General features: G+C 39.0%; 1 protein-coding gene across 1 annotated transcript in view; it reads right to left on the bottom strand.

The window, feature by feature from the left end:
• The window catches only part of LOC139152143 (heparan sulfate glucosamine 3-O-sulfotransferase 6-like), a 31,118-nt gene extending 17,576 nt beyond the window's left edge, over positions 1-13,542 (bottom strand). Inside the window, exon 1 of the mRNA XM_070725244.1 lies at positions 12,474-13,542. Within this exon, the coding sequence (XP_070581345.1) occupies positions 12,474-13,072 (599 nt within the window). The 5' untranslated portion in view covers positions 13,073-13,542. The remainder of the gene's footprint in view (positions 1-12,473) is intronic.
• Positions 13,543-14,039: the final 497 nt, after the last annotated feature.

The raw sequence follows: 14,039 nt of genomic DNA, 5'->3' as shown, positions 1-14,039 counted from the left end.
ACGGGTGAAACAGAAACTGCCCAGTTATAACACACTACACGCTAATCTGCCAGCTGGCTACAGCTGAAACTAATTAGTGTAAGCAGTTTTATCAAATGAGTCGGTTCTTTTTATCTACAATGTTATCTACAAAACTTGTGTGTCACGTACAAAAAAGTAAACGTAATGTATATGAGACTGTCCAACCATCCTGTTTTTTGCTGTAGTCCTGGTTGCGTACTCTGTACAGACATCGCATATAAAGCAACACAATTTGATGAGTTTTACTAGCCACGGCCACGGCTAATCCCTTGTAGGGACCGTGTGTTTTCGGAACGCGAATGCATATATACATGTATAGCAAAGCTTAGAAATAGAAGACACGGTATTGGCACACGTACGCATGGCCTTTGTTTCTCTTGTTCATATGTTCGCTACAATTTAATTAATTTTTACAAAAAAGAAGCTGAAAGTCTGCAGGCTGTAGCCTGTCATTCCGATGATGAACACGTGCTCAGACGCCAGTTTTTTTGCAGTGCATTCATTCTGTGAACATGTCGCAGTCCTGTCCAAGTTGCCACGCGAGCGGAAAATCGTTCGCGTGGATTTTGATTTGCGCGAGCGCTAGGCGAGCGGAGCGATCGCTCGCCTCAAATCTCATGCCCTGTGTCCGTGTCCACACTTACCGGTACCAGAATTAGGGCCGACGTAACTTTACCTTCCTTTGTGACCTCTGACCTGTCAAAGTTCAAAATGGCGCATTTGAATATGGCACGCTGTTTCTACTGTTCATGATTTTCCTGTGTTTTTACGCACAAGAAGGGCAAATATGACTACCACTCACCCTTTTAATCATCGGAGAGACCTTAACCATTTATTGGATGAGCATATGGTATATATAAGACCGCGGTGGAGAAATAACCAGTGCGCGGCATTTTTGACATGCCTCTCTAGTCTATTACGTGCACTGTGGAATCGAATGACATGGTCTCGTTTGCGGAACAAAGGTGGTGGGAAGTTCAGCGTACATGGGATGATATTAAAATGTAAAGACTGGATTGAAAACTTTCGATAGGTGTAAACTTTAGTTTCAAACGTCGTTTGTTTTGTGCGAATAGTGTGACTAGTTCAACTTCGATCCATAGCGGAGGCCTGGTCAACTGGGACCAGGGCCGACGTAACGTGTCCACACTGGCGATTTGCGTCGGACCAAATTTTGCGTCGGCCCTGAGTCGCCCTGAACCCCCCCTTCTAACCGGGACCAAACTGAGTCGGCCAGGGCCGACTCAGCGTGTCCACATTGGTTTTTTACGTCGGCCCGGCCCTGGTCGGACCTGGGCCGACGCAAAGTCGTCAGTCTGAACGTACCATTATTTTTCTTTCAAAACCAAAACTGCATCTAGAGATTGTGACCTCTTTAATAGAAACATCATCTTCATGTATCCTTTTTAGAAACCTATTATCAAGTTTTGTATGTTGCTTTTTGTATCTATACACTTAATAGGAGATCATTTGACATCTTGGAGGTTTAATGGAGAAAACTGCCCTGTAGAAAAGTGGAGTATTTCCTGAATAGAACAGGACAGTACCAATATGACTCAGTACCAATATGACTCAGTACCAATATGACTCTATTGTCACAGTGAGAAATTAAAAGCTTTACATGTAATATTTTGTAATGAATACATGTGCAGAGTGTATATATGTACATGGTGAAATGCATTGTCATTTTTTCATTTCATACTCTATATCTGAACCAGTAGCTGTGTTTGATCTGAAACTAGATATGCGAAAAAAAGATATGTATCTTGGGTCATTTGTTTTTATAGTACAGTGTCTTTGCAGATGCTGCAACCTTGTAAAATGTCTTGTATTCATCGAAGTTTTCCAAAGTGGCATGACTTGAGTCAGGGTGAGATTAAAGGGCCTATGACATGCCCATACAACCAAACGTAAAATCACTCTTTGGGTCTTGAAGTTAGCTTACGTCACTGTCTTGCATTGCGTATCGCCCCGTTTGTCCAGATAAAAGGCAAGTGAAAGTTACGGGTAGGCTTGTACCCCTAGCGCAACTCGTTCGACTTTTTTTGGCTTTTCGAAGTTCAGCGAACGACTTATCCTAATACGGGTAAACAGTCGTTCACACCTTCGCAAATCTCATGTCCGTAAGGGTGTGAGGCAAGGGCTTCCTTTGCTCAGAACGTACACCAAGCGCACGAGAGAACATTGTAAGCTTAGTGCCTAAATGTTTTATAGTTTGCTATAGTGACATAGAGATCACGAGATCACCAACGGTCACATGTCACATACGGCCAATCGCCGCGCCGATCGAGTAAATTAAAATGACTTGTCAGGCTATCTGATTAGGTGTATTATGCTTTTGTGCCAAATATGGGAAATAAACATTACAAGAAGGACGACAGTCGATGTCGCATCCTCATTCATCGGAAAACATTTGTGCGGCAGAAAGCTTCCCATTATCTGCACAATCGTGAAGATGGCGATTCAAACTGGTGACCTGACAATGCGATGACAAGCTTTCTTTGTTTTTCTTCATTCAAAACATGTACAAAATAGGCCTAACACATCACTTTTTGCAGGATTGCATTCGTTTGCTCTTAAAATGCATGGGAATGGGTCGATTGCACCATTTGTCTCGTGCTCCAAGGCAATGGTTCTGTCAAAGGTCGACGTTCAACACAGCTACATGTACACTCACAGTGATAGTTTTCGGATAGGGTAGTGAATTTCGCACAAAGCCGCTTCATAAATGACAAGCACTATGTAATCTTATTACCACACCTTTTGAAACTTTATTGTGTTTATCCTCAAACTGTTAACATGACGGAAGTGGTATTCAGGGGGTCAAGTTGCCAAATTTCTGACCCCGTGTTGAGTGCGTAGTAATCGCACTGCTATCGCAGTAATCGGACGTCATATTTGGAATGTGATTAGGGGCTAAATGTTGATAATTTGAAACTTCACAACCCCAATTTTCATTTTCGGTGTGTTAAAAAAACTGTATGTAAATATTTCGTGATAATTACTAAATTAGTTACGTTTAATCCATAGACGACTCAACCATATTTCGACATTTTCGGCGCTTACCTAGCAACCGGCCATATTGGCTGTCTCTGTGTGTTGCTTTCGCACCTTTTATCATACGGTCTGGCCAACTTCGCCAAATTTGTAGCGTCCGAAATAGCTTCTACTAAAAAAATATCCAAAACGGGACAGCAGTATCACTTCACTTAATATGAGGTCACATAACTTGCAAAACACTCTCATTACGGAGCGAAGTGAGTATGACGAACAGCATGTGATTGAATGTCCGAAAACTGAGGTCGTCTGAAAACTGTCACGCTGAGTGTACTGTACTGCAGCTACAACATGCAATGCATTGAACTGAAACACTCAAGTGCGGGATCGCTCCACTTTTTATAAAATAAAATCAACTGTGAACAGTTCAAACTAAGACTGATACTGTCTTATTTCATACAAAGAAATGAAACGTAGCCTCATCGCACTTTCAAATCTGTCCCGAGCATTCTGTTGCTTTGTCCACTCGCGCTTTGTCCTTCATAGTCAAAATCAGACTCTGATATGGAACCACTCGTCCCGGATGCCTCTGGTTGCGTATGCGCCTTCAAGCTAATGTCCCTCAAAATCACTTTCTGAATTCTGGTTAACACCTCGCTTGAAGCAACTTGACAAGTCCTTGCAGCTGGACCGCCGGTGTGGCTTCCTTGCCAGTGTTGACTGGGCGTCTGTGAGCATTGTTTATGTAGCTGACTTTGTTTGTGGTCTAATTTATGCAAGGACCGCTAAATACACTTTTGTGACAATAGCGTGGTACAAATGACGTCAATTGTACCTGTTGGTCAATATGCAAATACCGCTGCCCGGCTCGGGTGCAAAGAGGCCCCCTGATTACCAGGCACGAAGGAGTCAAATTTCGCCATTTGCGCACATCTTTCCGAACTGATACAATATGCAATCCATAGACAGGTCCCCTAGCTGAGTTTTTGAAGGGAAAAATAAGAACTTTGGAAATGATGTCATAGGCCCTTTAATGCACTGTTTATGTTGTAGAATATATCTCTAGTGCCAATCTGCATTATTCACAAGTACTGTATGATCAAGTTCAGCGTACATTTATAAAGAAACATGCTTGTACCAGGTTATCATGAATTAACGGAGGTTGAATTGTACAAAGGTTTGATCAACAGATGTCATACATTCAATTGATATGTAACAAAGCAGATCAGTAGCACAATCAAAGATTGTTGGCAAATCACTTTGGTGAGGGTGTATCAATGCTCTTGTCTAACTGGTTTCTTTGTGGTTCAATTTCTACACTTGTAAAAGTACAGAAGAATGGCAAATGTAGTTTGGAGTTGCCTGCTGATTTTACAGATAGAAAAATCTAGAACTATTCACACACTGCAACAAGTATGCAATTCTACACATACAGATATTCAGTGTCCACAACAGCAAAATACAGCATGTGTGCTGGCATGTGGGATGAAACTAGATTGTACAATAGTACACTATGCTTTGACGTAGCAAGATTCATAGACATACTGCCCTATAGTACACTATGTAATAAATATATTATACACAAACATTTACAAAGCAACAAAGTTGATAGTTGGTAAATTATTTGGGCTCATCCTATTTGAAGATTAAAGGTTACAGATGAGAAACTTCCTGAACTGTTCTTTAGTAAATAAGTTCAGAGTTTATACTCTATGCATGTCCATTACAGTACATGTATATATTCACATTCTTTTAGAGATCATTACATGTAACTGGCACTGTGCCTAGGTGGTTTTGGAAAGTGGTTTTATCTCATTTTAGATGTCTTTTACACTGATGTAGTGTTGCAGATGTGAACAGGCTGAAAAGCAGATCATATAAGAACTGGTAGGAATAGACAGATATCCAGCTGTGTACTGTTTACACCATGTTATCTTACGATTTCCTCGTTTCTCGAAGATAAATATGGATGGGAAGTGAGTGAAGTTGCTTCACTTTTGGTCTCTAAAATTCATAATAGTACAGTTATTAATAATGTACATGGTATACTGGTACTTTCTTAACTGAGTAGGTTAACTGTGGGATGGATATCATTTGGTACTGAGTGGGTTAACTGTGGGATGGATATCATTTGGTACTGAGTGGGTTAACTGGGGATGGATATCATTTGGTACTGAGTGGGTTAACTGGGGGATGGATATCATTTGGTACTGAGTGGGTTAACTGGGGGATGGATATCATTTGGTACTGAGTGGGTTAACTGGGGGATGGATATCATTTGGTACTGAGTGGGTTAACTGGGGGATGGATATCATTTGGTACTGAGTGGGATAACTGGGGGATGGATATCATTTGGTACTGAGTGGGTTAACTGGGGGATGGATATCATTTGGTACTGAGTCGGTTAACTGAGGGATATCATTTGGTAAATATTGTAAATAAGTGAAAGTACAACTACCAGATAACACCATTCACTAAATGACAATACTCAGTAATGGTATACAAATTAGTGAAACCTTTCAACTCTCACGTTTTTGGAACATCCAATAGACATAGAAAATATTTGGAACAAACTCAATCTTAATCCTTTCTTTCTTATCAGGATAATTCAAAATAATGATTTGTCCACAAAATTCAAGTCTAAAACTCTCAAGTTGCAAGCTTTTCCTCTACGAGCTACTGTCAGGATTAAAAAAGAAAATATTTTGAAAATATTTGTCATGAATGAAATTTCATTATGTAAAGTCAGTGGTTGTATGTGTCAAAAATCCTTTGACTAGTTAATGGCATTATCGGTTGTACTCTGCTCTTATAAAACGTTAGTACCGTTAACTTCTTTTTACAAAAGGTTCAACACCGTGTAGAAATTACTTGCCTCATTAAGAGAACCCTGTATTTTCCTGACTTGCTCGATCCAAACATTCCTGTTAGTAATTACAAGTAGTTTTCCTATTATCCATAAAACGTGACTGGGAGTACACTACCTGGCTTAAAGACAACAACAGCTGCAAGAGTCAATAGCAGTGACTTCCAACATTTAAAGGTTGTTTGTAAGCATAGAAAGGTCCAATTTTTTGTCAAGTGAGGATTTTGTGGACTTAGACTGTGTACACAACAAAGCTGTACAAACATGTTGCCTTAATAAAAATGCAATTCTCAATCTGTTTGATCAATGTTCCGCTAACATTTGTGCTGACCAGGTCACATTCTGTAGTCAGTTAGCAACCTAACAATGACCAACTAAGCTGTTTGAAGATAACAGTACTTCACCAAAACAAAAGTCTGTCTACCAAATCAAAGCAATTTACTCATGTTGATAATGCACTGGGATTTGAAGTGTTCACTTTTGAATGTTAGCATCGGAGTAAATCTGCAAATTGCATTAGTCATGGAACTAGACTCAATGCATCAGCCAAGACTCTGCTGAGAGGACATGATTGAACAAACAACATCCACTACACAACTACGCTGAATGCAACAACCACTTTATCACAGTGACTTAAACAAATTATGGCCTGCTCACAGTTTTGTACTTGTAGTTACAGTATTTCTTTTGATTAACTTTTTGAATTCTTATATGACGATACCCACAGATTTTGTTCCAGGAAGTTGATATACCGTAATAGCATTGATGTGAGATTTCTACAAAACAACATTACTACACCACAATAAAACCATTCTTGACATCCTGGCTCATCTCATGAAAGCTCCATGTAACAAAAATACAGTGAATGACGCTGTACCTTCTCTAATGTGTGGCAGGTCAGGTAATTGGTTGTTGGCATGGAGTTGTTGGTAAATAGTTGATGATGTAGGGGCATGAGGTGGGATATGGACCCAAAGAACCAAGGATGATTAAATACATCAATCAAAAAAATTCTAAGCTACAGTATAAACTGCCTAAAGATAGTTCAATGTGGAAAAAAGTTAAACAATTCAGAAATAAGAATTAACAGTCCAAAATAGTAATGACGCACTTCCTTACTGACCTGAGTGCATGTGAAATACACAACCTGGCATCTGTAAATTAAATGTATACCAAGTGATCATTTCCAGTCACTTTTAACTGTTTTTAATGGATTTTCCAAAGAGTCCTGTGGAAATGATGAAAACGCTTATCTGGTCTTGTGTTTGTATAAACTCATGGCTGATAATTGTCATAGTATTAAGAAATTACTGTTTTAATAGGCATATTTCCTTGTATTACATGACCGTGTAAAGAATATATGCTAAAAGTATTTAAGAGTAAATTTCTTTAAAAAAATAATTTAATTTGTTACCAAAGGATTTTATTCTTTGAGTTTACAAATTCAAACATTGCAATTTGTTCAATCATCTTGTGCAGTGCAAAATTTATAAAATGACTGAAAAACAAAAAAAAAATTGGCAGAATTACAGTCTTTGTGATGTAAAATTATGGGTTGACATCATGATAACTGTTAATCTGTTTGAAGTACTAATATACTATAATTTAAAAAAGAAAAATTCATGCAGAAACGGTAAAATATATTGTCAGCAATGTAGTGTTAATTTTGACTTTACATCAAAATATGCCTTTGCTGGATACCAAATATATAGGGCGAAATATCAGCCATGTTCAGCAAAATCCACACAACAGCATTGATCCTTTTCTAATTTGATTTGATTTGCTTATGTTATCCTTGTATGACAGTCAGTACAATATGGAACTTGAACACAAACACAGTGAATAAGTATGCTGTAAATGAAATGGTGTGGGTGCATCCACATGCAGCAATAGGAGTGCCTTTGTCTCTCACCCTTCATTTCCAACCTGTCCCATCCCTGAAAAAATAGTTTGGTCTTATATTTATAATGTTAATAATTTCTGTATTTGTTAAAATGTGCACATCTCAAAAACTTTTGATCATAAACATTTCATTGTTTTTATATCTGACCAATCAGTTAACCTGTTATTTTGAATATTTGCACATTTTTCCTCAGTATTTGACATTTTCTGAATACCTTCTTATTCAGTTTGTCATTTTCTAAAAGTTTAAATGCTCCATTGTGTGGTCAAGCTTTCCACAAGCATCAAATGTGGTACTTCATATAGGAGGGTCTGCCTCTAGAGGGCGGGCATCATGAACACTCCTGTGTTTGTTGGTTAATTCCTCCACATAAACTTCTGATTGTACTGTAAACATTGAACATGGCCGACGTCCGATTTTCCTGTCTAAAACTTTCACTCATTTTCGTTCATATGACTCTGAAACTCCAGGAAACGATTGGGAAGAAAGGGTTATCTTGAAATATTGAGGTACTCGCCGATATTTTGCAAAATTAAATGAGAAAAAATGCAAGGAAAATGCCGACAGGCTTACACAATGACAGTTTTCAGACTCGGAGGCTAGGCATATGATCGATCATCTCTGCAGATTATGCAACAGGCCCAGATCACGTGAGGCCATGAGGGGATATCCACGCAACTCAGTACCAAACACTAGCGCTCATAGAGTGAGCAAACACAAAGTGAGTACCCCTAACGTCAGCTCAGTAGTCTGTAATAGATTGTAGTCAACTAAGAAACCTTGGAGAAAGGCTTAACACTGTGGCTATGCTGCTAAGTCCCTTTTGATTTTTGTCATAGCTCAAAATCGTTCTCCCACACCTCAACCTGAGCCATGAACACCCCCACAGTTTATGATATGACCCATCACAATGGCATGACGTCAACGGATCTTGACAGACGGAATCTTGACGACGCAGACGGAAGTCTTGACAGACGGAAGTTCTTGACAGCAGCAATATGGTTTTCAACTCTAATACCTTCTCTGTCTATAAATAGACACGAGAAGGTAACAAAAATACAGTGTTGGTGTAATGTGCTGCAGAGAAGGAATTGAGAAGACTTTTTTCAGTATGTATGGAAGCCATGCAATATAAATGAACTGAACATACAAAGGAGCAAGACTTGCTTTGTTTAATTTTCCAAATGTTGCTGTTTTAGATCTTCATTCTTGTTGCTGTTTTTACTGAACAAGACGTGGTTGGTTGTCAAGATGTGTTAATTCAAAAGATATTTAGCGTAAGGAGACCTGCATAAGTTTTTTACAATGAACTATTAAATAAAAGTGACCAATATGTCACAAGTAAGCGGATATATGGTGATAGGGAGAAAATCTACTTCAAAGGTGAAAAAACACATGAACAAAGACTTTAGAAATAAAATTCAATTTAATTACATATGGTGCACTTGAATGCTGCTTATTTTGGCTGTTGCGGGACTCAACCCAGAAAAATATATATATTCAAGACATGACACATTGAAAGTTGTGACCAACGGGTAAATCAACAACTAGGAATTTTATAAGGACTGTTTCCATAAAAAGAAGCATATGACTGAAAGAAAAAGATTTCAAAAAAAGAATGCCAGATAAAGTGGGAACTGATGACAGGCTGACCAATGAAGAAACTGTAGTACCTTCATTATTAGACATAAAAACATTACAACTCAGAGGGATTATGGTGATTTTGGTGCTTTGGGTCACTGGTTATACATTACTCAAATTATCAGCACATGGTCAGTATTGCTCTGATAAAATGTCCATTCAAACAGACCCTTTGTCAGAAGTTTAGAGGAATACAATTTGAAGCTAGTAAAGTGGTCAAAGCCTGCAAATTATTTCACTTTTTACAATTTCTACAGATACTATACATGGCATATTTATTTTAACTTGATTGACAGTACTTAACTGGTATCACTCTGCAGATATTACCATTATTTCAAATTCTCAAAATACTCTACATTACTTGTAAAATTTATAATGGTAAGATATTATAAAATAAAACTGAAGAACTAAAAATTAGTTGATGTTGGGATTTAATTTAATAGACTGACTGTCTGCAGCAACGATTTAGTAATTTACATACCAGAATTTATGTCTGGGCACTTGTGATCCTCACGTTTCCATGGTATTACATTAGTAATACCCTGAATTTCACCATATCCTGATACAAACATACTATATCTACCATGGCAACGAAATGTCAACTGCCAATTTGACTGATTGAAAAAATACCACAGTGAAGAGATGTGTGTTCAGTCTTTGTGAAAGATGAATAATGTACAATGAACACGCAACAAACTTACAAAGGCTTTCCATGGCCATGCTGAGTAATTTAATTAAGAAGAACTAATTTAATCATCTTATATAGCAAGAAAATCCCTGATTAGACATTAATCTGGGAGTCCCAAAGGATTTCTCTGTTCATTACATCAAATTCTGGTTCCATCAAACTCACTGAGTTCAGTAACATATTCAAAATGCAATTCAAATTTCTATGAAACAAAAAGATGTACCATAGACTAGTTAGAATGTAAAATACTTCAATTGATTACACATCGCTGTCAGTACGAAGCCTGCACTTCACTCACTGCGATGGCAATTTTCCAAACATCCTGGCTTCATGTACATGCTTTCTGTCAAAGCTGCCATTGATTACATTCACTTTGAATCCAACTTACAAGTCTAATAAGGAAGCCTAACAAGCACTCTTGTGAGTGTTTCCGTCTTTACGTAATACACCAGCTCTAGATCCTACTCTGATTCACCATTATTTGTTGTTTTTTTATCGCCCTCATAACAGTCTTAACTACTGGAAATGGCATAGAATGTCAGTTGGTTCCCATAGGACTTTCAAAATTCTGCGGCAACATATAGATTTTTATGAACGGCAAACTATCCAGACTTGTCCAAAATACCGAAGTTGCCAGGAAATTCAGTCTATTCAAATCAAAAACGCATAAACATCTTTACCATTGTTGGTCTTCTTCCATTACTAATTCCTTAGCTTTCAAGTAAACAAGACCTCTACCCACAAACTCTAGTTCCTGCTGGAGTATTTTTGCTTTTGGAGATTTTTGGCCATTGCCCATACTCCGTGAGGGCAAAAAATACTCTGGCAGGGACAAGACATAACAAAGTCTTAGATACATGCACATGTAGTGTTGTACAAAAGTGGCTCTATTATGTAACGTGCAGAATCTCCACTGTAAATTCATGACTGCTTTTCTCTTTGGACATTACAAATGCTATTAAGATTGCAAACACACAATCCATGTTGTTACGTTTTACAGTTAAAACATGCAGTGAAGAAATCTTTAGCTATGTTTATATCCATTAAAAATCAAGCACCTAGAAAACTCTCTGATTCAATGGTGTCTGAAGAAGTTTATGGAAACTCCAGTACAGTATATCTACTTATACCATAGACGGTTAGACCCTCCAAAAATCCCTTGGATGAAAACGAGTTCCTATCAGTGACATGTTGGTATGTCATGTCTATTGTTATCAAAAACAACACACGTGAAATCTTCCAATTCTATGTCTTTACTGCAACTCTCGTTCTTAATCTAGGCTACAGAATGGCGCCAGTCGCTTGGGTTTTCTTGGGTGTACATCTACATGACAGTCTGCCAGAGTACATTGCTTCAATTACTCAGTTTTGATATTTATTTGCCCAAAAACTTGGGGCAAGTCTAAAGGTCACTCAATGAAATAATCCATCCATTACATGTCTCATGGAGGAGAGACTTTATTGAGGTTGTAACCTAGGTATGCCTGCATTTATAACATGGGTAAAAACTGCAGAAAATGAATTCTTTGGCAGTAAACACAACATCACATACTGTTGTGACGAAATGTTACATTAATGTTAGCATCGACAGTACTATCTTGTGACATACATACATCCATTTCATCCGTAATTACATCAATGGTGAGAAAGGCAATGAACTAGATGACTCAGTTGTTTCTTTCTCTGAAGAATTTTGTGAACAGCATGCATTACGTAATCATCACGGTATTCAACATCTTGGTCTTTGTGTGTTTACTGGTGGTGGTAGTTTCAACTCAAAAGTTTTACCTGGTCTTGTCTTCTGTTTCTTGTAGTCAATTCTCTTTACACGTACTTTCATTGGACACAAATTAAAATTTCTGACATATAAAGTAAACCATTGCTGTGTTTTTTCGAACTCAATGGAAGGAAGTTCAACAAACCACAAGCGGTATGAGCATTTTGCATGTTGTTCACAAATGTTTGGTTTATGCTCTGCGTGTGTCCAAGCGGTTGATAGATTTTATCCTGTATTTTCGATCACATCCGTCGGTGTATTGGTATTATATTTCTACTCCAAGCAAACATTATGGGTTGGTGGTCAGTGAGAAATGCATCAGTATCTGAGCATGCTGAGTATCCTATGGTACATGACGGTCTCCACTCTCCAATACATGCAATGCGAAGTGGTTTAGCTCACCCCTACCCCTGGTGCAACATAAACACCTACACGTTACAGTTTTTGTCACAGGTACTCGACTCAATGCAAGCGAAACCGTCACTGATGCAACCAGTAATAACAACGGTTTCGCTTACATCGAGTCGAGTGCCAGTGGAGGTGGCCATGTTAAATTGTCAACAATTTATGAGACGCTTACCTGTACCAGTTCAGTCCCAAATGATAGTATCTATCAAAAAAGTGTACTTCAGGACCTGTAGCGCGAACGTCGGGATGTAAACGTATGAACTCTAACAAAGCCCGCGTTCCACTTTTTTTAACACCAATTATTATGGCTTGCGGGAGTTTGCGACTTGTATTGACGCTATGTGTTGTACTATTCACCGTATTCTTAAATTCATTGTAATCCTGTACACGATCCAGACGACCATCTCGATCGTCGTCGTCATACTTCTCGAAATCCCTGTCAGTGTCGACCTCGTCGTCTTCATCGGTCCATTTATGCTGTTTTAAATGGTAGGTTTCGTTATTCGTAATTCCAAATGCAACCACCGGCTTCGAGTTATGGCGCCTTTCATTTTGTGAAGTCGCTGCTTTGGCAAGACTTTCAACACCGTCCCCCAAGTCGTCGATCAAAACCAGTGCACCCAGTTGCTTTGATCGTTCTCTGAAACCAGCCTCTTTTTTCCAAGCACAACAACTAACTACAGAGTACAAAACGTACCAGCAAAACAGTACAAATACACAAAATATGAGAACACGTCTATTCTTACAATGTTTAGGGAGAAAGTGGCCCATGTCGCAAGTTTATAAGTCCACTCCTCCTCTTACTTCGGCGGGGCTTGATATCGACGTCAACATTAGCTGTATACGGCGGTCACTAGAACAGGTATATCCTCGATATTCTTGTCCTGCATCAATCATTAGCATTATGAAGATGTTGCCGCCATGTCATAATTTCGACTAACGTCACGCTAAATCCAAAATCTGCCTCCAGCTTGCAGCTGCCAGTTGTGTGACTGGTCCCGCTGAAATCGATGCACTACATCTGTTGTACCGTGTACATGCTGTACCTTCACGTTCATCGGGTAATCCCTGTCAATATCAGATGTGTTTTGTAACGACAAATCTGATTGGTCAAAAATACCTGTAACAATCTTTTAATTGTTGCACGTGATAGACCTATGAACTCAACATTGGCTGGCCACACGCAGCGCAGGTACGTCAGTGTTTTTGCATAGTGAATCACTCTCGGTAGGGAGAGTGACAGAGTATACTCATATATGCGGAACAAGTTGGCTGTTCTCTTTGATGGACGTACTCCCCACACACATACCGTACAGTCGTCGCAATCCAGCGCTTGCGCTTGCTGCGGATCCGTAGCCCTACCACTCCCTTTGCTAGTTGTGTTGGGGGTCGGACAGACTGGTTTGTTGAAAAGTGGACACTGCTGTGTATATCTTTAACGCATTGTAGAGTTAAATAGTTCGCATCATTTATCCGAATAGGACATGGTGTATGGTGCATTGTTTTTGGCCTAGCGGTTTTGTGCGGTGCCGTACGCATACATTGGTTGGAATCCGATCGATCGAAAATCTACTGAATTTGTTACCTATTATGTTGGTGGCGCTGTTGTCTAAGCGCAAGACGGACCCGGACCACATCAACAAGCTGCTGAGAGTGATGCACCAGCCCACAGCCTGGAGTTGCCAAAGTGTAGTGTACATACAATGGCAACTCCAGGCACCTGTGCACGAGCCTGCTG

Source organism: Ptychodera flava, chromosome 15, assembly GCF_041260155.1.
Source record: "Ptychodera flava strain L36383 chromosome 15, AS_Pfla_20210202, whole genome shotgun sequence".
In the NCBI taxonomy this organism is placed as follows: domain Eukaryota; kingdom Metazoa; phylum Hemichordata; class Enteropneusta; family Ptychoderidae; genus Ptychodera; species Ptychodera flava.
The sequence above is the reverse complement of the archived record's forward strand: the minus strand, read 5'-3'. Positions and strand labels throughout refer to the sequence as shown.